Source organism: Haplochromis burtoni, unplaced genomic scaffold (assembly GCF_018398535.1).
Source record: "Haplochromis burtoni strain Fernald_Lab_line unplaced genomic scaffold, NCSU_Asbu1 Contig_160, whole genome shotgun sequence".
NCBI classification, from domain to species: domain Eukaryota; kingdom Metazoa; phylum Chordata; class Actinopteri; order Cichliformes; family Cichlidae; genus Haplochromis; species Haplochromis burtoni.
The window spans coordinates 207,088-232,439 of record NW_024582521.1 but is presented as its reverse complement, the minus strand read 5'-3'; the positions used below and the strand labels follow the sequence as shown (position 1 = coordinate 232,439).

Genomic DNA, 25,352 nt, shown 5'->3' with positions numbered 1-25,352 from the left:
GGCATTCTGAAATACATGATAGCGTGCGATTAGTGACTTAATTAATGCCATTTTGTGTAAAATATACTGTCCTGTTAAATGGCTGATGTCAAAAAGTGTGTGTGTGTGTGTGTGTGTGTGTGTGTGTGTGTGTGTGTGTGTGTGTGTGTGTGTGTGTGAGACACATCAGCGCTCTGATCTGTGCCGTTTGGTGTTCATTTAACTCTCAGCTGAATTTTCAGGCTCACTTCGTTTCACACGACGTGACGATATCAGCTCGCTGCCGTCTTCTTTGCAGCTTGGAAAATACAGTGGGGCGCAGATGGATTTCAGACGAGGGGACGGGTCAGACAAAAAGTGGACAGTTGGAAAATATTTGTGAATCCTGGAAATGTGTCGGAAGGAAGCCTTTATCGAGGGATTCTGGGAGCTGGGAAAAACCTGAGCCCATTGATTCGATTCAGTGACATTTTGCTGTTAAATGAAACATAAATCTACAAAACACACACACAAAGACTTGGCCATAGAGATGTGGGCTGAAAACAAGAAACTGGATATGTAAATATATATAAACGTGTGCAGATGTGTGACACACCAGGAGTGAAACGCTGACCTGGAGAAACGACCAAAGGTGTGTTTATCTTCATGTATATTCCCTCTGTGCTGGAAACCCTGACACTGTGTCAGTGGGCAGAAAGACGAGACTCCAGGTACAAAAACCAAAATGTCCTTCACTTGTTCAGCAGACAGGGTCATCATCAAACATTACTTATGCATAATTTATGCTATGATAATCGTCTGCATACATATTTACAGCATACGAGAGGCTTTTTCCAGCCACCACTCCCATGCAGTCCCCACTGCACGTCACGGATGTTTTTACTATATATTTACTGCACAGCTGAGTGACATGTCTTCTAGCTTGCATTTCATTGCAATGTTGACCCTGTGCTAACTTGCATATGACAAGTAAAAACTGTGAAACTGGGATGTGGATGATGCTGTGCATCAGCTGAATGCTGACTGGTTGACAAGTGGACCAGAACATGGAAGACTGGTGGAGTTCACCAGAGTGAAACGTAAAGTGGACACTTGTTGTTTTTAACACTGGCAGCAGCACCAGTGTGGCCCACAGAGCGGCTGGACCACACACACTGCCTTCATCAGGAGGATGAAGTCCACACACAAACACACACACACACACCCCTCTCTGCTCGTGCAGCTTTGTTGAACACACTAAAGGCCGTGACAGCGAGCGCTGGGCGTCTCCTTCATTTGGATGAAATATGTGAAGGAAGCAAAGAGGAGAATATTGCACTGATTGGGGTTCAACATTAAAGCCTCTCGATGAGTCGATCACTGATGTAAGGCGCACACAGATTACGTTCAAAACGTGGTCATTTCAGTGAGGAGCCCCCCCCCTCCAAAAGCACTCATATTACATGTGCAGCCACCCGAGCGTGCAAATTCAATTCGCCCTAATAGGCCACTACCAACAGTGCATCACACGTGCCATTCAGTTTAACTGCAACTGCTCCCAATTCAATTAGCTGCAGAGAAAGTAAAATAGGCTGTTTAGCACGCAGACACGCGTGTATCCACGTTCCCACGCGGCGTTAGAGCCAAACTACAGTGGGACGTGAAAGAAAGGCGGGTGTGTCAGGCTGCGTGAGTGACAGACCTGCGTTAGCAGCAGCGTTTTTCCACCGTGGACGTGGCGCCACAGCGTTTCAAGTGTAGCACTAAGTGCCCCGTTATCGCAGCCGCGGCCCGTAATGAGAGCGGCGACATATGTCCGGCCCCCCTCCCGATAAGCCCGCGCGCTCAGATGCCCCCCCCGCTTTTATTTTGCACGTGAAACCTGCGAACTGCCACCCAGCAAAATACTGTGGCACTTACTTAGTGACATTTACCTTGCTCCACACACGGTGGGGGGGGGGGGCAATAACAATCAGCGTGCATTTAATTTAAGAGAAGAAAAAAACATCCTCACTTAGAATGACACAGGCACTGAGAGATATAGCTGTGTGCGTGTGTGTGCGTGTGTGTGTGCGTGTGTATGTGTGCGTGTGTGTGTGTGTGGTGTGTGCGTGTGCGTGGCGTGTGTGCGTGGCGTGGCGTGTGTGAGGAGCTATAACAGTCGTGCCGGCAGACTTCCGCAGTGCAGCATTAATGCTAATCAAAAGAGCTGAGAAAGCAGCGGTGGTCTGTAAAAACAGATTTTCCCTTTTTTGTCTTTTCATTTCTGGAGGGATTCGCTCTTCTCCCCCACTCCTCACCCCTCACCCCTCCTCCCTCACAGGGATTTATCCTGGGAAAATAACATTTCTGGGAATTGAATCTGACCCTGAATTTAGGAGAGGCACGCTGTCATGTCATCTTTGTTTCTTTAACTGTGGGATAAATAATGAAAGTTAAGTTGGAGTAATTGATTTCTCTTCAGTCCACTCAACTGAATAATCTGCAAGGGAAACAACCACTAAGCTATTCATTAGAAGATTTGCCAACATGCAACTAATTTCAAGCTTACTCTCCAAACATGCTGAAAAGAATACAAACGGTTGTGTTAAAGCTCGCTTAATCTAGAATCCCTTTGTGTTTACGGGCTGGGAAAATACGTCACTTTGAGCCTGGAAGTGGCAGAAAACGCTTTTCTCTGGAAACTGGAAGAAATAAGAAGAGTTTGAAAGGAAGAATGCCAGCACAACGTGTTTAACAGGTCTGGGGGAATAATTATTGTGACTTCATGAAGTGAATGAAAACTACTGATTGTTCTGAAATGAATGACGTGATCAAAGGTAATGATTTAATAAAGCGTTAGTCTGGAATTTACAAAAAACGAATCAATATTTACACGAAGAACTAAGAAAAGGTAAAGAAACAAGAAAAAGAGGAGTTTTCTTTAACCCTGCGACGTCCTTTCATTCTGACTGACGCTGGACAGCTGAGTGAGGACACAGTACTGAATCATCACGTTAGCCCGACTCGTACCTAGACGCAGGAGTAACCTGAAGCAGACGCTGCACAGACACAGACTAAGAAATAAATACATGTTATTGGACTGAAGCTGAAAAAGCTCCAGCACAGACACAGCTTCAAGGTCAGACGCTCCAGCTGTGGCTCTGTCTGCTGCATCCAAGAGATCCAGCACCTGCGAGACGTCAGCCGTGGTCTTAGATCGTCCAAGCGGCTGCGCCCCCAACTGCAGTGAGTCAGGAAAATGTGTTTCCTATAAAGAAAGAAGCCAAAGCCCAACACCGTGTGTGGAGCAGGTTATAAAAACATGCTGTAAAGCTGACGTTTCACCACGACAGTGGAGACTCTCAGCTGCCTTCAGACCAACTTTATGTACAGAATTACGAGTAATTAAGTAATCTACTGCATTACTTAATTACTCGTAATTCTGTACACTACTTGTTACATTACTTTGGGGTTGTAAAATGACCTTAATCACATGACTAGTTAACATTAGAAACTTAGGCTACTGCTCCATGCACCCACTCAAAGCTCTGTCCCTGAGTGTTTTCAGACCTCCTGCACGCAAACAACCCAAATGTGCAGGAGCACACTTTAACTGTCACGTCTTATATTACTACATTACTGGAAAATGTAATGTGATTACGTTACTTTGGAATGCATTACAACCAGCACTGGTCTAGGCTTCATACAACCAGTAGATGACCTGCTCTACTGCCTGAGCTACAGCACCACCAAGGTGAATTCATGCACCGACTGCATCGGTTCCTGAGTCGGTTCCTGAGGTCTTGTTCTACTTTAAATCATTGCAGTGGATTCACAGTCGGGACTGTGCCTTCCTAATTACACTGAGTGAACGACACATCCGCCACTTGGGTTTGTACAGTGAAATCTGACAGTTTGTTCTTGTTTACCACTCCGACAGCAGTACTGCTTTATCCACTTAGAGCATTTCAAAGGAGCACGCAGGCCCCGAGGGTGCAATAAAAAAGGCTTTAAATAGTCTTCAGCGCTGGTCCTCGGGGAATCGCCTCTCGCCTTAAAAGACCTAATTTAATAAATTTGCTCTTTAGGCATTTGTCTTTTCCATTTGCATCGTCTGATTATGGATTCGTTCGCACGCAGCCTTTTGGTCTAAATATTGCCCCTCTTAGCTAATGCTTAGCCATACATATTTTATTATTTGAGGAGGACCACCTACATTCGTTTCTATTGCAGCCCGCTTCATTAGCACCTCAGAGATAATACGGCGGCTGTATGCTTAACGTAAGCGCTACTAAGTCTCTAATTTTCCACAAATAATTCCCCTTGATCTCGAGTGAAATTTGTGCCGGGGGGCTGGGTGGGTGGAGAGCAGCGTGCTTTAACATGGCTTGGTCCAAGTAAAGTGAGTATGTACATAAAATGAATTATAAATGGCACACTGTGTTTCAAGTGTGGCTGCGACAGAAAGTCAGACTTTATCTCACTGAAGGCAGAGAGGAGCGTCGCTAAGAAAGGAAATACTTTTACTGCCTGCGTGAGCGACTGTGATGTGTGTGTGCACGATGATGTGCATACAGATGTTTTTGCATTTTTAGTATTTAGTCACGGACGATCTGATATCCTCGTGTCGGCGTTGTTCCCACATCATCATAATTAATGTTTTTCCAGGGTCCACATTACAAGTGACCAATCACCTTCTTGTGACGTCATACTTCTGCGACTTCGAAAAATACCCGCCTTCAAAAACAAATGTTCTTCGAGAAACCGCCTTTTGTCTGCCAATCCAGCAATTTGAATTCCACTCAAGATACTTTTCTTTAATAAACAGTAAGCATTATACATATTTTTCCTTGAAATGGCTGAAATGGACAGCTGTTTGTTTGCTAGTGATAGGCTACTTGCGAACCAGTGTTCTCCAGACAGAGAATTGCGTGTCAATGTCCCAGGGACAACAATTACACGGTGTCCCTGCAATTTTGCCTGACCCAACCCCCCGGGCCACGAAACACCAAAAAAGTTGGGGAACGCTGGTCTAGAGAACACTGGTTAGCTAATGCTGTCGTCAAGTAGCCTATCACTAGCAAACAAACACCAAGCCAAGTGAGGAACATATGTATAATGCTTACCGTTTAAAAAGTATCCTAAAAGGACTTCAAATTCGGCGGACAGGCGGCGGTTTCTCGCAAGTGAAGCGGAGCGCTGGATTGACAGCCAGAGGCGGGCACAAGTGCAGAAAATTTGTTTTAAGGTGGGTATTTCGAAGTCGCAGGAGTATGACGTCACAAGAAGGTGATTGGTCACTTGCGATGTTGAACTTGGAACAACATTTATTATGATGATGTGGGAACAACGCCGACACGAGGATATCAGATCGTCCTTTAGTCAGAATGAGACGTATTCAAAAATCATAATGGCAACAAGATAAACCGAGTGTGAACGTCTTGACTGCAGACGGCTCTCACACACAGCGCCGAGCTTCTGACCAAACGCTTCCTAACAAGTGTTATAAGAGTGAGGAGCGCACAGCTGTGTCACATGACCTGGTCACGTACTTATTAAAAACTGAAAACACAAATAAAAGCTCTGAACACGGAGCGTTACTGTACAGTGGGTCCAGAAGCTGCATTAGCTCTGCTGCTAGCAGTCGCTGCTGCCCGATGTGACCTCTGACCTTGAGTTCAGACTCAAACTCACTTTCAGTAGCTGCATCTGTGGAGTGAATTTTGAACGTAGCCTAATTCTTGAGTTCTTGGATTTTGAAAACCTTGACCCCTGACCTTGAAGACGAGGTGACTGACATTTAAACTTCTCCCAGACTTTTGCACCTGTGGTGTTCATTTGAAAATCCCAGACCTCTGACCTTTAAGTCACTGAGATTCGAACTCATCTGAAAATTCTGATGGACGTACCTACGATGTCAGTTTTTAAATCTATGTTAACGCAAACTTGGGTTAGCATGCCGCGCACCTGCCAAAGCCAGCAGATTAGCAAACACTGCTTTCTGGATTCATTTAGAGCCTCTTTAATGATCTGAACAGCTGCTCCACACTAATGTTAGTGGGAGCTAATTTGATTATATCAGATCTGGACTTGGTGGAGTGCTTAACATCTTCATGTTGTAGAAAGATGCACTCTCACACCTTTAATGAATGACAGACATTATTCCAACAGGAGTCATCTTCGCTGAGAAAGAATATTTATTTCCTTATTGGAGATCATTTCGTCTTAAGTACGGCCCACTCCTCAAGCCGTCCCCTTCTTGCTGTGAGTCTGTCCAATCCTAACCTGAGTTTGTTTCCCAGCTTGTCGGTCATCTCGGTGCAAACTCCTCAGACTTCTCCCAAATGAAGTCTTTTCCTTTGCTCCTTTTTCACCTGGAAACCGAGCTGCTGCTTCCATTGTCACTAAACATATGTGGGCTTGTGTTGCCATCCCTCCCGAGCAGGTCAGATCTGTGATGACGGTAACAGTTGAAAAAACTTTTAGAGGCTTTTTTTATTATTTGCATCAAATATCTGCTCTTGGTGCTGGAACAGCCTATCCTGGACAAATCGACATTCTTTTGAAATCTATGCCATGTGTAGATCATCTCCCCTGTAGGATGATTTATTTTTAATAATTTAGAGCTCTGTTCAAAACGTCTGCCAGACACAGCAGGAGGCTGAAGCTCTGGAAGCTCCTGAATCAGGAGTGTTTACTTTTTCCCTCTGACTGATGTTTTTTATTTCAATTATAGGAATTATTGTAAAAGAGGCCAATTTTATGTATTATATCTTTGAATACATAACCTTTATCAGTAGCAGTGTTTCAAAGAGGATTACACTGGTGGGATGTGCTGATGTTTTCCACGCTACTGTATTCCTGATAAGAGAGCGACGACAGGCTGATGTCAGGTTAGAAGTTAGTACCACAGGTACACTGCTGCTAAATGTGCATGAGGAGTGTGTTGTTGTCATTGTGTACTCGCACAGCACGCACAGTAACGCAGGAGGCTGTCAGGGCCTGTCCTGTCGCACGGTTTAGTGTTACAGTAACAACATCATCAACACAAAACTGCTCTGTTTGAACTTCACAACACGATGAAACAAACACTCCCTGCTGCCATGACACGGTGCATGCAACCAGTGTGCAAGCGCACAGTCTCCACTGTCCAACCAAATCTCACAGTTCACTGGGGTTTCAAAGGCATTCATGGGTCAAGCAGCTTTTCTCACAACAACAGGATCAAGTCTATTTCTTTCTAAATGTCAGCACTGAGTCACTGTCCAGTAAGAGTTTAAAGTTGGGTCAATGCTTATTACATCCCTGCTGAATTTATCTGCTAGCACACAACAAATAAACCGTCTCTACATTTTATGGCAGTTGGATTTTAATGGATCGATATCAACAAAAATCCAAAATAAAAACACGTAAAAGCGACGTCAGTAATTGTGACTGGCTGTGTCCATGTGGGCACACATGTGGGACTCCTTGGTCTCAGTGTTTTATGATACACACTTGTTCACAGGATCCATTTCTTCTGTTCCAACCTCTCCACCACCATGGACAAGAACCAACGAGTTGTTCGAACATCCAGACTGTAGACAAGGCTGTGATGGCCCACAGCAACAAGCTTACTGAGAATTATTTGGAAATGGAAATGGCATGCGGCCGCAGGATCTTCCTCATCAGGTGAAGATGATCATGAGAAAGGTGGCGGATGAGCCTAAAACGACTTGGTGGTCTGAAGGCAGTTGGACCACAGTCTTAAGCCAGTAAACATCTGAGTGTAATAAAACCATCTGGAGCCCTGGGCATGAACACAGCCGGCTGAGTTTGGAGGAACAGAAATGCCGAGCATGACCCAAACAGCACCGCTGCCCCCAGGAAAGCACAAAGGTCCAAACATTATTTCTGTTTCTCTGCAAAGGTTACAGGACAACCTCACACTGAAGGGCCAGTGGACTTCCACTGAGATGGGTTGTGGATGATAACCGCCCACGACATACGACCAAGCCAACAAGACTATGGCTACGTCACAGAGTAGCCTCGCCAGGATCCAGACCGACAGAAAACCTGTGGAGGGAGCTGAAGCTCCAAGTGGCAGCCAAGAAACCTGAAGGATTGTTTCTGTAAAATCCCTCCTGAGAGGTTCGTGTGCATATCTGTTGCCAACTACAAGAAAAGGCTTACAGCTGTGCATGTAAGGGTTTCTCCACCAAGTACTCACTCATACTTTGCTAGGGGACTAAATATTTACTTCATGTAATGACATGCAAATCCCATTTCTATAATTCTAACTGTTATGTAAAGCGTTTTTGGTTGATATTCTCTCTCCATCCACTAAAATGAAACTAGAAATGACAGCCTGTTCCCCCCACTGTGTGCTTCTAAGATGCCAGAGGTGCACTGTGGACCCGTCTATAACAGGCAAACTGCTTTTTCAAGAATTTCTAAAAATAGAAGAGAGGTTAGAGAGCGGTCTGTGATTAGCCACCACAGCAGGATCAAGTCATGGTTTAATCATTGCCACCTTAAAAACCTCTGGGATGGGATTTCTATCAGAATCATCACTGTTAGAGTGACTGTTGGTACTGCACGTACTAGTGTCAGTGTCTTTTCCTTCAGTATTAACTTAGACACGGGGCCGTACACTCTTTCTACCTGTGCACGTTTTATTTACAGGTGTTAATTACTTGCATTCATACTAGCTTGAGCTTCTAACCTGCTCTTAGCCTCTTGTTTAGAGTGGAGATGCTGTCAGTGCTGTGTCGCAATAAGCCTGATTGAGGTTGATGGAACCGAATCATTTCAATTAAGCGCAGGACTTCAGTATGTGTGTGCACAGGCTGCAGGGAGCGTGATACGATGCTCTGACATCATACCTGAGAGTGCCTTTGTTTGGATAAAATGGCTGTGACAGCGTCTGAGGCTTGAACTGTACCAGGTCACAGTTGATATTGATCCTTTCTGCAGAGCCGACATATCATTGCATGCTACGCTTATTTTATCAGCAGAACTGCTGATGTTGCATAGAAGAACAAGGTTACACACGCTGCTTTTAAAGCAATATTTCACTTTGTTGGTTTAAGATACGCGGCTCTGTGGCCGAGCTTTGAATTCAGATGTTTTCTAATGTTGCTCAGGTACAAATATGTTCATACTGCAGGAACTGCCCTTGTTTCTGAAAACTACTCATTTTGTTTAATGCAGCCAACAGTTTTAACACACATTACAACAGGTCCCTCACAGAGTTCGCTGTGAGGCTCATAAAGGAAAGAAACCACTGTAAATATGACTTCCCCTGGGCGGCTGACAACATAAACACATACAGGATGTATCACATCGCTCTGGACCAAAATAAGGACAAACGCTCACAGAGTCTCTCACCTTTGCAGCGTTTAGGAAATGATCACAAGTTCACCTCTGAATATTTCCACCACAAACATACGACCTGCCTTTCACACGTCACACCTGCCTTCGGTGAAGTTTACTGATAAACGTGTGACTGCACCACCAGCTTCTTAGAGAACAGTTAATACGACAAAAACAAATTGAATGTATATAAAATACAACACTACTCCCTTTAAAGTAAATATTGCACAGAGGCTTGCACTGAGTGCTGGTTGTGTTTTTACATGTAAAAGCAACCTGGCAGAAGTATGCATACACGTAGATTTCCAACAGTTCTCAGTAACCTGGAAGAACAAAACTCATTTTAACTGCAATTTAATTAAAACCCCAGAAGAGCTAAAAATTGATTTCTGTCAAACTGCAGTTAAACAAACTGATTTTGAAATCTGGGACAAAAATCTTTGCGTAGCCAAACGACAATAATTCATTTAAATGTGTCGACTGGTTTTCTGGCTCTAGTTCACACATGATATTCTGACTCGATATGGAAATCAGTTTTTGATTTCACAAGTCAGTATGATGTTGTTCATTAGTGTATAAGGCCACTCGTTAACAGGGCACGCTGGCTTCACTGACACTTTAGAGTGTCTGCAGGGCTTGACCAGGAGCCGGGGTGTCAAAGATAAGATAAGATAAGATCTTTATTAGTCCCACATGTGAGAAATTTGTTTGGTCACGGCAGAAAGTGGACAGTTAAAGTTAAGAGCAGCAAAAATCAAGAAAAACAATAGAATAGAATAAAACAGACAGACAGAACCAAGAAAGACTCGTGTCTGCTGCACTTTGACTGAATCCATCAGGAGCTGACGTGAGGCTGCATACCTGGAGCTGCTGCAGGATGCGCTCCCTGGGCTGCACCTGATGTCTGCTGCAGCTGTCCTGATAGGCCAACGACACCTCTGTGAAGGTGAGTCTGCTGTCAGCTGAAACAGGAGAATCTGCTCATTCACTGCTTTAATGTCTCTGCATTCAGTGAGCAAAAGCAACCATTCAAAAGTACTTAAGGTAAGTGTGTGTGTGTGTGTGTGTGTGTGTGTGTGTGTGTGTGTGTGTGTGTGTGTGTGTGTGTGTGTGTGTGTGTGTACTGCAGGGAACTGTCAGTGAGAAGGACATAGATGTCAGTCTCTGAATGATCAATCAACCAATCACGTATCTTAATGCATCAGGCACAGCTTTATATCCAGCTGACGTGAGAGACAACATTTGATTCTTCACTGAGGTCTGAGTGTGCACAGGTGATCCCTGTGGATAGTGTGCACAGGTGATCCCTGTGGATAGTGTGCACAGGTGATCCCCTAATGTGGATGCTCCAAGTATAGGTCAGTCAAAACTACTGTGTGGAGTCCAGAGGAAATATGGAGGAACATGAACACAGAAAGTCTCCATTAAAATGGGTTCAAAATAATGATAAATAAAGAAAAAAGCAGGTGTTACTAATGCTTGTCTTCACGGGAGCAAACAAAGGCATGTAGGAAAATATTCAAATATTATTTTCCTGCAAAATCCCTCAAATTATTTTTGTTATAATCCCTAAAAATGCTTGTTATAAATAATACATGAGTTGGCTGGATTTTAGTTCAGCTTTTCTGCTACATGTTTGATGCTTTTTCAAGGACAGAATAAGAGTAACGTGCTAACATGATGTAAGGTGCATCTTTTTAACAAATACATTCAAATCGTTGATTCAAAATCTCAAATATAAATATAAAATATGTAAAATTCTTTAATTGACTTATTTTAGTGAAATCATGGATTGATCACGACCTTTAGATATTAAGATGCTAAAATAACATGTAGTGGCCATTTTTAATGAGATGTTAAGAGCTTAAATCAGGTATAGAAGTGAGAGCTCCACTTCCACCATCACTGAACGTCATCCATGACACTTAAACAGCAGCTCACCCAGTTTCTCAGCGTTCCCATGCTCAGCAAAGCTGGACACTAGCTGTTCGTCCGGAGGGAAGCACACATGCTTTCCTCCTTTACTTCTCTTTGATTTCCTTCTGGGCTGTCCTGAGCTGTCATCGTTCTGCTCATCATCACTGCAGTTGGTCATCGCCTGTCTTTACTTTAGGACTGCAGCACGGAGCGCTCTATTGTAATAGAAGGCCAATGGTTAGTCAGGATGGGAACTCCAGCGCCGGTCACGTTACATGCTATCCATGGAGCTGCGACAGCAGCTACTGAAGTACTTCTGGTAACATAAAAGAGTGAAGTAGTGACGACGTGCCCTCGTGAATGTGAAACGTCTTCAGTCTGTGGCGACACTGAAGAACCAATATCTTATTCATGAGCTGTGCACTGTTACCCAATATGTTTGGATCAAATGACACACTGAAAACAGGTAAGGCTCTGCACATTTACATACTTATTCAGATTCATTTACAAAATTCAGGGCTGTTCTGGATAAGACAAACACAGGTAAGTTACCGAGGTAACCACGTTCGATCAAATATTCTTAGTTATCCAAATACTTTGGTTGAGTTTCCCACTGAAGTGTCTGTCTCTGCAAGCTGCCTGACAATGTCAAAAAAGACAGAATGAAACAGACAAAATACAGAAGCAGCAGTTTGTGGAGACAGTTCAGAGACAACAGATCACAGCCAACCTGACACAACACACTGCAACAGCCACTGAAGCACGGCCGACCTTCGTCTCTGCAGCAGCCCCCACCAAGCTTCTCTAATGATGGTTTTTCAAGGGTTACAGTTACAAGAACTTTTCATTGGAGTAATTTGTTTCTTACAGAGAACATTTCTTAGAAACACACAAACACGCAAATGAACAGCTAAAGTGCAGCAGCCACTGTAATTATTGTGCTAAGTACAGTAAAGTGTGACAGAGCACAACTGTAGAACAGGCCAACTACAATGACCTCACCCTAAACACCAACAAAACAAGAAAGGATGCCCCCCCTCCATAAAAGTGACTTTGTGGAGAGGGTATCCTCTATTAAGTTCCTCGGCACCCACATTTCTGAGGACCTATCTTGGACCACAAACACATCAGCCCTGGTGAAGAAAGCCCAGCAGCGCCTCCACTTCCTGGGGGTTCTGAGATGGTACAGGCTGCAGTCTGACCTCCTAGTGTCCTACTGTGCCACCTGTGTGGTACACTGGTTGCACAACAGCGGACAAGAAGAGACTACAGAGGGTCATAAGAACTGTAGAGAAGGTGATTGGCGGTACACTCTCCTACCTGCACTTAATTTCCAGCTCAAGATGTCTCTCCAGAGCCAGAGCAATTATAAAGGAAAACCTCCATCCTAACCACCACCTCTTCAACATCCTGCCCACTGGAAAAAGGTTCAGACCCATCAGGTGCAAAACCAACAGACTAAAGAACAGCTTCTTCCCAGGAAGGGACCGATCCCCTCCAACTACCAACCAGTAACCTGCCTCAGCATCACATGGAAGCTCCTGTCAGGCATCATAGAGGCTAAGATGAACAGACACATGAGCGGGGCACAGAAAGGGATGGGCAAGAATACCAGAGGAGCAAAACACCAGCCTAGACCTATACAACCTCAACAGGACCCTGAGAGCCTTCATCGGGAACTCAATGGGGATGTGACAACACTAGAGGCCGACTTCAAGCCCATAGCAGTTAGGACTGCTGCACTTCTCCACACAGGGCAGTAGCAGCAGTAGCTTCTTCAGCCTGTGAGCACTTGTTACTAGTTGTTGCCATTACCACTGTTGACGATGCAGCAGCCTCGACAGATAACAAGTCACTTAATTAGACACATTTTGCTGCATCTTTTTGTAATTTTGTCTTCTCTCTCAGCTTTTTAGTGCCACCTCTTCATTTTTGTTTGTTCATCATTATCACCCACTTCTTCCACAGTAAACTCTGCTATACAGGCACATAGTGAAAGTAGGGGAGAGGCAAGGGCGTAGATTTGGACACGTCCCCACCAATATCCAGCGGTTATTGTCCCCAGCAACATTTCGATCTCTTCGAGTAAAGACAAACAAACCTTATAGAAAGAAAAAACGATCTGTCAGCGTCTCATTCACCCAGCGTGCAGAAAGAGTTAAATTACGTCCTCTACTGGAGTCCTACGTCATGTGACAAATATGGCCAATGTGATTGGCTGAGTCTTTCAGGGAGCTCTGTTCAGTTTCAGCAGCGGTAAGCCTGCGCTGCGAGGAGGAGGAGAGGAGGACGGCAGCAAAGAGGAAGAACCTGGATATAAGAAAGTGTTTTTCATATAAACCTGTGAGTCACTTAACGCATGTGTCCGTCACAGTAACGTTACAGGCTATGCTAGGCTTTGGCCCACATCAGTCTAAGTATGTACCCATTAATACCGTGTTTGGGAAACTACCTGCACAGCAGGCAGCACTGTTAGTTCTCTCAGTCTCAGAGCAGCGTTTCTCATTTTGATTGAAGCTGTCAGAGAAACTGTTACAGAGGCTGTTAGAATGTCTAACGTCAAAATGTTGGTGACACAATAATTTCATCCTAATGGCACTGACATGTTCATAGGGTTCATTTTTGAGACAATATATCATGAGGTAGTCGCGATTTTGCACCTTGTAGTGCAGTTTGCACAGTTTTAAAATGCACTCAGCCTACAAACATCACTGACGAGTCAAGATCTGCACAAAGTGACAGAAACACTGAAGCAGCTGCACGTTTTATTCTTATTGTCATGTATGTCCTGTTTGTCAGGTGACAGAAGAACCAACACAGAGCTCAGAGAGTGATGGTGACACAAGGTCACAGGTGAAACTGGAGGATGACCTGGTGGTTCATGACTGTATTTGAAGCACATGTGTGACTGCATGTATGTGGAGTGTCTCACTGTTATTCATCAGGTGACAGAGGCAGCTCTGCCATGTTGTAGCTCAGAGGTGAAGAGGCGAGCTCACAGGTGACTGACTGATGAGTTGGTGCTATAGATTAACGAGAGGAGAAAGCTTGTGTTTGGCTCCTTCACATAGTGGACATTGAGTTGTTGTGTGGGGCATGTAGTCCATGTCTGTTGCTGTAACAGTAGTTCATGTTTAGAATGAAAAATCCCAGCTCACTGATTTGATCGGGGCAGCAGTGCCTAAAATGTTGCTGAGAGATCTTTTACTTTGTGGTAATCTTAGATGAGTAGTTTTATGGACAAAACCCAGCAGGTCACTCAGTGTTCCCTTAGCACCAAAGTATAACATGTTGGTGTACTATAACTGAAGTAATGTTGTTAAGTCCTTAAAGTCATATTCATTTATTGTCATGACTGTATTTGAAGCTGTTTTTATTTTTGTATGATACCTGATTTATATGGAATATGGCTGAAGTAAACTAAAGCCTGAAATACTCAGTCATTTGTTTAATAGTAATTTAACATTATATAATTCACATATAAAACTATGAATTGTAATTTTAAATGGTTTAAAAGCAGGTAGAATAGCATATGTAGGCAAGTATAATTACTTCTTTTTTAATTTTTTATCAAGAAGCAAAGACAAAAAGGAAAAAAAAGAAACAGGACAGGGTTCGGTGGCTGAATCATCCGTCCCCACCGATGCCAAAACCAAATCTACGCCCTTGGGGAGAGGTATTAAGACTTTTGATTGGGCAATACAGTGACAGTAGTGAAATTAATCAATGCTCTTCTTAACCTAGAAAATAAGACTTTCCCCTTCTGTTTCTCTCAGGTGCCTTATAAGATGAAGCAGTACTGGTGTGGCTGGATGGGTGGAAAACACATCATTATGGTGCATGGAGACAAAAGCATATATATTTAATCACTTAGGTGCAAATATACACAATCTGAACTATGAACAGCGCGGACTGTGTTTTACTCTGATATATTTGCACTGCCTACAAACTGGGTAAAATGTTTTCATTATTATAAAGACAAAAAGTGACTTTGGATGACCTTTTACTGACTTAAGCAATCACATGGTTCTACACCTCAGGGAGTTATTGACTGCAAAGTATTACGCACAAGCCCTAACATTAAATGTTGTTGTTCTTTCCAAAATTAAATAAATTTACAGAATCAAACACAGATTTGGACTTAACTAAATAGCACAATGGGACATATGGTTTGATAATAAAACAATAAGAAATTAATAACACAGCTCTGATAGTTGATCACGTACTGAAGACCTGCCCCATGGAGGATAAGCAGCAGATAATGGATGGATGATGGTTCCACATTAAAAAAAAGGCATTTTGTGTAAACTTTCTGCTTTATATTTACAGGACAGTCTGAGCTCATATTTCTTTATTAGAACTGAGCCCACAGGAGTCATGTTGGCAGGTTTCAGCAGCAGAAATGCAGAAAATAGAGTTGCTGTTGAAACTGCACTTCTTCTTATATTAAGACATGTTTAAAATATATTTACATCTTTCATATATTAAGAGATCCCGGGGATTATGCGTATTTAAACTTCTTCACGCTAACAGAAAGGACTCGTCGCTGTTCACGCAGTAGTGAAGCAGCGACTTCCCCCAATAAAATAGCGCGGTACGAGGACGTCACTTCCTGACCGGTAGTTTTGCGGGAAGTTTGGTCCGTGTACAGTTTCTCCTACAGGGAAGCATAAACAACGAAGCGACGGTATGTTTCTGCCATACACGCATATATGTGTACGCTAACGGAACCAACCACAGCGACTCGGGAGCGTGTGCTGTCGGACGGCGTCATGTAGCGGGTCATGTAGGCGCTAATGTGACACACGGTTACTCACAAAACCGCGCAGTTAGCATGAGAGCTAACGAGCCTCGAAAGAACAACTCAAGGTGCGGGATTCGCACGACGCCATCGCTTTACTGTTTCTCTTTCTGTTGGTTTGAATGCTAACAGGCGGTTCGTGTTGGGGAAATGTCTCGTATAGGCTGCACACATTAGCAGGTGATGGGGAACTCAGGATGTGGTTAGCTAACTTCGGTACAAAAACATGGTTCTGATGTGACCCGAAAAGTACAAGTTTCCATTTCTTGTTGTGTTTACAACGATGTTTAGCTTAGTTTTGTTTTGGAGCTCTGCTTCCATCACGATGGAGCAGCACTAACGACCACCGTGGCTGTGTGTGTGTTAGATGCCCCCTAAAGCCAAGGCGGCAGGCAGAGGCAGAGCCCCTGCCAAGAGGAAACTGGCAGAGGAGTTTCCTCCTGGAGAAGTGCTGAAGGACACCATGAAGAAGGAATGGAAGCTGGGGGCTCCGATCGGTCAGGGGGGCTTTGGGGTCATATACTTGGGTAAGAAAGACGATGTTATTTGTATGTTAGTTCTAGTTAACATCCGAGTTTGAGTTGCAAACTTTATATTGAATAAAAGTGAATAAAGATTTTGAGCATGTGTCAACCAAATACTGTAAATAATGAACATATTCCCTCTCATGTTTTCCCCAGCCGAGGAAAATTCTGCAAACCCCGTGGGTGCTGATGCTCGCTATGTCATCAAAGTGGTAGGACTAAGTTTGTTCCAGTCCAGGCATTATTACTCGTCACATACGTTTGTCTTTACTCACAGAAAAGTAGCTACCAAAGCCAACTCAACCTTTGTATTTTATGACATATCAATTTCTATTCTATAACACTTCCACTTTAGTTAAGCCCATCAAGAGTTAAGACTTAATTGGCAACATAAGTTCATTGGATTAAGTCCAGAAATAATTCACATACTGACAGGACTTGTTTGACTTGTTTGACTTGCTTTTCTGCTCTAATGTGCAGACTCATCAGTCTCTCCCATTTGACTCTGAGAATCGTCCGATTTATTTGTTCACTAACTGCAGCGATGCAGCCAGCACAGGCCTTGACCCTGGGCCTGTCAGATGGCTCTGTCCAGTTGCTGGTCACTGAAGTGTCACGAGAAGTGATCACAGTGCAAACGTTGCAGCCAATAAGGCGCTTTCTGCACTGTGACCATTTCCCTGTTTGTATTCTTAAGGAGGAGAAACGGGGAGAAAAAGCCCGGGGATGCCACATCACCCAAGATCTGAACTGAAAATCAGTGGCAACGTTTGAATCCAAATTTTACATTTTTGGTTCAAATCAATGTCGAGATGTGAGGATGTATAGCAGCGAGCGTGGCCTGAAGAAAAGCGTCGTCAGATCCACTGTGCTGCAGCCCACTGCAGGCTCACATCTGCATGCTGCAGGCTCACATCTGCACGCTGCAGGCTCACATCTGCACGCTGCAGGTGTTGCTGTTAAAAAGTGACATGATGGCTGTTGTGGGCCAAATGTAAAGCTCTACCTGTACTGTGTTTATTCCAACTTTAACTCTAATGATTTGTGCTGTCGCTGTCTGAAACAAACTGTGGAAGCTATTCAACATTTTTATTCAACATTTTAAATATTTTTATTGAAACTGCAGCACGACCGATTGCTGGGGCTCATTCCCAGCACGGACCTGCTCCTAACTGTCAGAGATGTAACAGTCTGTGAACCTGGATCTAAACACACAGACACACAACCAATTTTTGCAATTTTGTTTGTTTGTTTTTTAAATGTTTAAACGGAAGAGAAGGAGGCGGCCTGCCGTGCTGTGAGCTGTACTCTGGATTGTTTCTTTTTTTCTGCCTGTGAAGGGTGGAAACACAAAAGCCCAGTGTGCTGTTGTGGGTCTGCAGACCTAATGTACCTGTTGATCTGTCCACAGGAGCCTATTGACAATGGACCGCTTTTCTGCGAGCTCGCGTTTTACATGAGAGCTGCCAAGCCGGATCTCAGTGAGTCACATGATCAGACACTATAAACACACACGCACTGTCAGCGAGCCAAAGTTAGCCCTGCGATCATAACACAAGAGTCTCACCAGCAGGGCAAACAAATAAAAAGAGAGGCAAGTTTCTTAATTAAAAGATGGTGTTGCAGCCGAGGCTCAGAGGAGCCCTACAAAGGAAAGGAAGCGTTTGGTGGCAGCGCCGCCGGCCCTCGGGCCACCGCTTTGCATTTTATATAATAACAATCCAAATGTCAGTCTCCCCTGACGATTAACTGTTATATGACTAAGGAACCAAAGCCTCATATTTTATTCATGCTGGAGTCTCACGTTGTTGGTAAATATTTGTCCCAGCAGCAGATTAGCTCGCGGCCATATTGGCCACTTTCCCCCACTGATTTATACTCTTATTACTTGGAGTCTCACATCCATCACCCACTTAAACCAGCACCAGGCTTCACAGAGTTTACTTCCTGTGTTGTTGATTTCATGTATGCACACATTAAAAGCTCATGTACGTGTCTGATACGTTTACTCTTGCCCTGCAGTTCAGAGCTGGATGAAGTCCAGGAAGCTGAAGAACCTGGGCGTGCCCCGGTACTGGGGCTCGGGTCGACATGAGAGAGGGGGTCAAAGGTAAGGGTGGGAGTGCTGGGGACGAGTCTCAGGTTGTAATGATGCAGCCCGTCTCTCCTCCATCTGTGTGACGTGCAGTCGTTCAGGTTCAGCAGTTATATTTGGTGCACGCAGCTCGAGCTGTGCATCAACTCTGTTTGACTTTTCCTCCATGGTGTTTGCATGTTGCACACTGGATGGAGGCACACACAGATTTAAAGCAGAGGTGGGCATGATTACGCTGATTAGAGCTTGTGTTTTCCCAGCTCAGGTCTCTGCCTTCTATAGCAGACCTCACTCTGATCCATTCAGTGGATTACTTTGGCACCGCCTGATACCATGTAGTGGATCTCAGTAGTAGCACTTGTTACTGGTTTCATAAGGGCCCAGTGGCCTGATAAGGCATCAGCTTTGGTCCCGCCTGGGTCACATAGCACTATCCTCAGCCCTTCCATCACCTCTCCTGACCTCCTCTGTGCACTTATAGTAACTCAGATATTTAAGCTAATCTCCCTGTTTACACCTTTTACAACTCAGTTTTTCATATTTTATTATTTTTTTTACTGTGTTAATGTCTTGAAAGCTCGATGAAAGAAAACACCAAATAAAAAGTAAAGTGAAACAGCTGCGTTCTCCTCACAGTAACAGGTAAAGCTGCAGCCTTTCTGACGCTCTGCTAACAAAGCTCTCTGTCCCAACCAGATACAGGTTCATGGTCATCGACAGACTTGGCACAGACCTGCAGAAGAAGTTTGAGGAATGCGGAAGGAGATTTCCCAGAAAGCTGGTCCTGCAGCTCGGCCTTCGACTGGTTGGTTTTGTCACGATGAAGTTGTTTCAGTCTGAAACACTTACGTTGTAAACAGCAGGTCATGACCAACATCCTGAGGATGAACGTTGTACGCAAACTGAAAATAACTGATGATGAGGGTCGAATAACAAGCAGTTTCATCCTCAGAGTTAGTGATGCACAGGGGAGGAAATGGATTTTCCCAAAGAGACACACAAGTGTATTTTCAGTTGTGTTAATGATTGTGGGTCAGAAGCATTCTCCTGCTCATCCTGGAATGATTGTTTCTGCTTGTAACGTGAGCTGAAACTGTAATCTGACACCGCTTTACGGAAACGCGAACGTCATCAGCAGATTTCCTGCACCTGTGCTTCCGATCGAAAATCCTTTGTTTGCATGAAAATCCCAACAATGAAGTAATTTGTTTACACAGTCCAGTAAGATTTGTCACAGTGACACTGGATAGACTGTGAAATAGTCATTTACTGTGACTCTCTTTCTTGTTGGAAATCCCACGCTTCTCTTATAGCAGCGCGTCTCCCCGTTCGCTCTAGTTCATTAAGATCTATGTGGAGGAGGTGAAACTTTGTTTCTGGTCAGACTCTCCTCTGTGCTCTGTGGTGCTCAGCCCGGCTACATCCCCTCTAAAAGAGACAAATGTTTATGTTCTGAAACTGAACGTAATGAATCGAGTTGCTAATAAAATCCTCGTAATGTGATCACAGGTTTGGCTTTACGTGGCTGCTGCTCAGTGAGGTGATGACGGGCTGAGCAGCAAACTGCACATTATATTTAAACCATGTAGTGTGATTACTTTGTACTAGGGTCTTGCTACATTACAGATGTGTCTGTACTCTGTATTTGATGGAGTATTTGTTCCTGTGCAGCTGGATACTCTGGAGTACATCCACGAGCACGAGTACGTGCACGCTGATGTGAAGGCGTCTAACCTCATGTTGAGTCACAGCGACCCCAACCAGGTCAGTTGGAGTTCCAGCGTGCTGACTGAAACTGTGACAGTTTACAAAGTGCCGCTGTGACCCGTGCATCGGCAGGAGGAGGAGCCTGGTTTTGGTCGGAACACACTCGCACCGCTTCATTAGATTCAATTAGGCTTTTGTGACGGGGGGAGGTGAAGCCAGAGTGTTCAGACGGGGGAGATTAGATGGCAGGAGCACAGAGCTGCAAATAAGGTGGGGGCAGGGGCAAATATTTAATTTGGAGATTAATAATGTATCATCGGTGGTGTTATTAAGGAGCTTTTTATAAATGACAATTTAGAAATCAGCCCCTCAGGATTTTAATATTGGCTCTGGTTGTTTTTCCTGCTCTTCCTCGGAGGTGGTGAATGTAGGTTTGCTTTTATTGCTCTACATTTCTTTATTAAAGCCACAGAGAATATAAGCACAATGCAAACTGAGGAATAATAAAGTGCTATGGAGCTGGAATTAGAATTGAAATCGTGTGTTCTCCTGTTTGTGTACAGTCAGCGAACACTGCTAAAACATGGAGTAGTACTGTGTGTATGTGTGTGCATGCCTGAATCTTTGTGTTTGTCAACTGTAGGTTTACTTGGTAGATTATGGACTGGCCTATAGGTACGCACCTGAAGGTCTGCCCAAGGAGTACAAGGAAGACCCCAAGAAATGTCACGATGGTACCATCGAGTTCACAAGCATCGACTGCCACAGAGGAGCATGTAGGTGCAAACGCACACGAGTAGTCATGACGCCCAACATGGTGTACAAAACCAGAGTGGTAATCTGAAAGAGTCAGCAGACTCTGATGTTTTTAACCATGAACAGGAAAATCAGTGTGAACGGACTTCAAACCATTTTAGTGAGGACGGTTTGGAACAGCTGGGCTGTTTCCTCCCCATTTAAACTGGGATTCAGTACACACCATAGAGTGTAGAGTGTGACACGGCCCCACGTTCGCCCAGAGACCGAAACAGTACCCATGTTTGTTTTGCTGTGCAGTCAGAGCACTTTAACACGGCAGTGTGCTGGACTGACTTACCTTTGGGGCCGCAGTCGTAGTACTGAGTGTGTTCAGCCACAGCGTTGTTGCTCCAGCTGAAGTTTGCCAAAGAACAACACTGATACTGATTGGTGTTCCTCATCTCGTACAACGTGGAAATAACCTGGATGCTATTATGTACATAAGTGTCTGATATTGCTAATGTTGCTACGTGCGCCATGTTTGCTAACAGCCGCGTCCAGGCGCAGCGACCTGGAGATCCTGTCCTACTGCATGGTTCAGTGGCTGTGTGGCCGGCTGCCCTGGGAGGACAAGTTGCAAGACCCGCTGTACGTCAGAGACGCCAAGATCCGGTATGTGAAACTCAGCACCCAGCCTGGGTGCTCCAGTCAGCAACACTTTGCCCTTTATACAATTCTACGTTTTATTTTTTACATTTTTGTTTTGTGTTGTACAGTTCACACTGATTGATGTGTATTACAGAAAGTTGTGTAACGTTTTCACCTCCAGGAGTCAAGAAAACATAAGCGAGTTCATGGCCAAGTGTTTCTCCTCTCAAGACAAACCAGGTGAGACAGACTCACAGCGGCGGCTCTGTGGCTGCGATGGACCAGCGCTGAGCTGGTCACACTGACGTGCCTCACCGTATTATTCATATACTGTACACTTGTACACTTGTCACATCATGAATACTAATGTTTTCATCTGGTTGTGAAAACCACAATGCCCTGCATAATCCCACAGTCTGAAACCGTGTGACCTCAAATCATATCAAGTTCATGATTAGTCGAACATTTTACCTTTCCATTATTTTAAGTGTTTAAGGAGTTGAAGTTGCCTTGGAGTTGTTGTCAGCTATGATCAGTACTGTTAGTGTTCTTTGATAAGGTTTGTGTGTTACAGCAGCATCATCAGTAAAGTGTGAGTTGATTCATTTCGTCCGTTCCTGGCTGCTCTCATGTGTTTCTAACATGATTCAATTCAATTTTATTTATATAGCGCCAAATCACAACATAAGTCGCCTCAAGGCGCTTCATAGATGCAGAGAAAAACCCAACAATCATATGACCCCCTATGAGCAGCACTTTGGCGACAGTGGGAAGGAAAAACTCCCTTTTAACAGGAAGAAACCTCCGGCAGAACCAGGCTCAGGGAGGGGCGGGGCCATCTGCTGTGATTGGTTGGGGTGAGAGAAGGAAGACAGGATAAAGACATGCTGTGGAAGAGAGACAGAGGTTAATAACAGATATGATTCAATGCAGAGAGGTCTGTTAACACATAGTGAGTGAGAAAGGTGACTGGAAAGGAAAAACTCAATGCATCATGGGAATCCCCCGGCAGCCTACGTCTATTGCAGCATAACTAAGGGAGGATTCAGGGTCACCTGGTCCAGCCCTAACTATATGCTTTAGCAAAAAGGAAAGTTTGAAGCCTAATCTTAAAAGTAGAGATAGTGTCTGTCTCCTGAATCCAAACTGGAAGCTGGTTCCACAGAAGAGGGGCCTGAAAACTGAAGGCTCTGCCTCCCATTCTACTTTTAAATACTCTAGGAACAACAAGTAGGCCTGCAGAGCGAGAGCGAAGTGCTCTAATAGGGTGATATGGTACTACAAGGTCATTAAGATAAGATGGGGCCTGATTATTTAAGACCTTGTATGTGAGGAGCAGGATTTTGAATTCTGGATTTAACAGGAAGCCAAAACAGGAGAAATCTGCTCTCTCTTTCTAGTCCCTGTCAGGACTCTTGCTGCAGCATTTTGGATCAGCTGAAGGCTTTTCAGGGAGTTTTTTGGACTCCTGATAATAATGAATTACAGTACGTCCAGCCTGGAAGTAATAAATGCATGAACTAGCTTTTAGCTCACATGTCTGAGAACAGAATCACCAATTACCAGAGTTTGACCCCCGGCGGGTGTGTCGCCGAGTGGGGAAAAACGGTTAGACACATGAACGGGTTGGTGGTGTACCTGGGGCTTCTGTTTAGGACTATGCTTCCTCCTCACCGTGACCCAGCCGCCCTCTTTCCCCAGCTGCTTGGGGTCTGCCGGGGAACAGCTAGCGGGGCCTACGCTATCTTCGGCTGCACCAGCTACAGGGGCCTGGCTAGCTACGGGTGAATGAAGGGTGCGAAGCCGAGTCTCCAATTCAGTAATCCTGGCCTCCAGAGCTGCAAATATGCTACATTTGTTACAGATATCATTACTGCTAAAGGAGGCCGAGGAGTAACTAAACATCTGACACAATGAGCAAGAAAGTGCAGGAGGGACAGGTGAAGTAGCCATGGTGCTAATGAGTCGGCTACGAGCTAAGCTAAGCTAGCGAGACAGTACAGAGACAGTGAGTGAATACTTTGGCTATAAATTAGGTAGTGAGTACACAGAAAGTGTGCTTCGGATGAAGCACGTGAAGATTATACTATGAAAGAAGAATGTATTTAAAAGTTGTTAATTAAATTGCTAAGCAAATAAGCTACTCAGAAACACCACTGTGTTTGAGCAGGAACAGGAAGTGATACTCTACCGCAGAGCGAGCGAACACCAAGTGACAGCGCCACTTGGTGTTCTGCCTTTGAGCAGTGACCACCTGACCTCTCACTGGGATAGAAGTACAGGCCACAAGCTGCGGCAGTAAACGGCAACATTTTTGCCCGACTGTGCTAAAAGTTGCCTTTTAATGTTGGTGCTTTGACCGGAAGGCAGTGTGTCGGTTCAGAGGAGACGTCGCACCTCCGTCCTTCTGCTGTGCTGAGCACGAGCAAACACGTTGACATCTGAATGCAACACACTATGGTGACAACAGTGTGGGGGGGGGAAGCTTGTGTTTAAGTTATGACTTTGTTTATGAAGTGTTTGATGAAAAGAACATGGATGACCTGATGGTCTCGAACGAGCAAGGTGTGAGAGTTCTGATGAACTGGCTTCTCCTTGTGTTGCAGATGAGATACAGCGGTTCATGGAGGAGGTGAAGTCTCTGGGCTACACAGCCAAACCACCCTACGACAAGCTGCGCTCTATCCTGCAGGCTGGACTGAAGACCATCGGTCCTAAAGAGGACGGCAAGCTGGAGTTCACCTCTGCCAGTGGAGCAGCGGCGCCTCCCACCAAGGTCAGCGCTCCGACTTGTTTCTAGAGGGAAGCGAGAAAAGGCAGTATTTGAGCTCGAGCCTGTGGGGGTGTACAACTCTGACTTACCGTCGAATTATTTTCCTCATTTAGTCGACTAAGAAATGAAGAACTGTCGCTTCATCATAATTATTTCTAACTTTGTTTGGTGATGACAGGAGCAACTGTCCCATGGTTTCAGACATCATTGTGTCCAGTTCACATCTATGAACTGTATAATATGTAGTTGTTGTGCATCCTCTGCATTAACTCATCCACCAGTTCACTTTGTTCTCGGTTAGTGTCCATCCTCCAGCTGTCCTTATGGTCGAAGGGTTAGTGTGTAGGCTCCTATAGATGACACATTTGATGTCCACTCCAGGGACTGCTCACAGTCCCCTCCCCCAACACCTCGGGGTCGCCTGTCTCTTCAGATTGTTGTGGTCATAGGGGCGTGTCCAGAATGAAGCGATGCCACATGGTTTGATGAAATGCCAAGTCTGGTATTATGGCCGATGCCACTCGGGCTCCGTGGTGCTGGGTAGTGATCACAAGGCCTGCTAGAGGATGTCGAGTCTTGATTGGTTTGTCAGAGACATTCACACCAGTAACCTTGTGGACGGCATCGTGTTCCTCCTCGCACAAAGAAACAGATGCTGTTCCTGCTGATGGGTTAGGGACCCCCCAGGGGGGTTATGGCTGTGCTGGGCGACACGGCAGACCTGGCCGTGGCTGGACTGGCTGTGAAACCTGGTATCTCCTCACGCTAGTGCTTTGGGAGTTGTCTCGTTGTTGCCCCTCTAGTGCACCTGGTGTTAATTTCATTAACACCAACGCAGCTGAACTGGAGTCATTA

General features: G+C 44.7%; 2 protein-coding genes across 6 annotated transcripts in view; one reads left to right on the top strand and one right to left on the bottom strand.

Annotated features, from left to right (window-relative positions):
* Nucleotides 1-6,125: 6,125 nt before the first annotated feature.
* On the bottom strand, nt 6,126-13,351 carry LOC102304792. Of its 2 annotated transcripts, XM_042225122.1 has the most exons (4): nt 13,313-13,351; nt 11,236-11,426; nt 10,156-10,256; nt 6,126-6,392 (listed from the first exon to the last, which is right to left on the bottom strand). In XM_042225122.1, exons 2-4 carry the CDS (start codon nt 11,387-11,389, stop codon nt 6,387-6,389), a joined length of 261 nt encoding a protein of 86 aa, XP_042081056.1. In that variant the 5' UTR covers nt 11,390-11,426; nt 13,313-13,351; the 3' UTR covers nt 6,126-6,386. The 2 variants fall into 2 exon arrangements, with proteins under 2 accessions (XP_042081056.1, XP_042081055.1); XM_042225121.1 differs by lacking the exon at nt 13,313-13,351 and having other exon boundaries at nt 11,236-11,490.
* A 1,496-nt stretch (nt 13,352-14,847) lies between these two features.
* LOC102306527 (VRK serine/threonine kinase 1) overlaps nt 14,848-25,352 on the top strand; it is a 13,421-nt gene continuing 2,916 nt past the window's right edge. The window contains exons 1-12 of one of the 4 annotated variants that reach the window (XM_042225115.1): nt 14,848-14,887; nt 14,988-15,047; nt 16,380-16,539; nt 16,693-16,748; nt 17,948-18,017; nt 18,559-18,646; nt 19,328-19,436; nt 20,303-20,395; nt 20,982-21,114; nt 21,628-21,748; nt 21,906-21,964; nt 24,331-24,500. In XM_042225115.1, coding sequence (XP_042081049.1) covers nt 14,855-14,887; nt 14,988-15,047; nt 16,380-16,539; nt 16,693-16,748; nt 17,948-18,017; nt 18,559-18,646; nt 19,328-19,436; nt 20,303-20,395; nt 20,982-21,114; nt 21,628-21,748; nt 21,906-21,964; nt 24,331-24,500 — 1,152 coding nt within the window. In that variant the 5' untranslated portion in view covers nt 14,848-14,854. Of the gene's footprint in view, nt 14,888-14,987; nt 15,048-15,771; nt 15,899-15,921; nt 16,193-16,379; nt 16,540-16,692; nt 16,749-17,947; nt 18,018-18,558; nt 18,647-19,327; nt 19,437-20,302; nt 20,396-20,981; nt 21,115-21,627; nt 21,749-21,905; nt 21,965-24,330; nt 24,501-25,352 lie in introns of those variants that run through there. The other 3 variants (XM_042225116.1, XM_042225117.1, XM_042225118.1) reach the window with 3 other exon arrangements.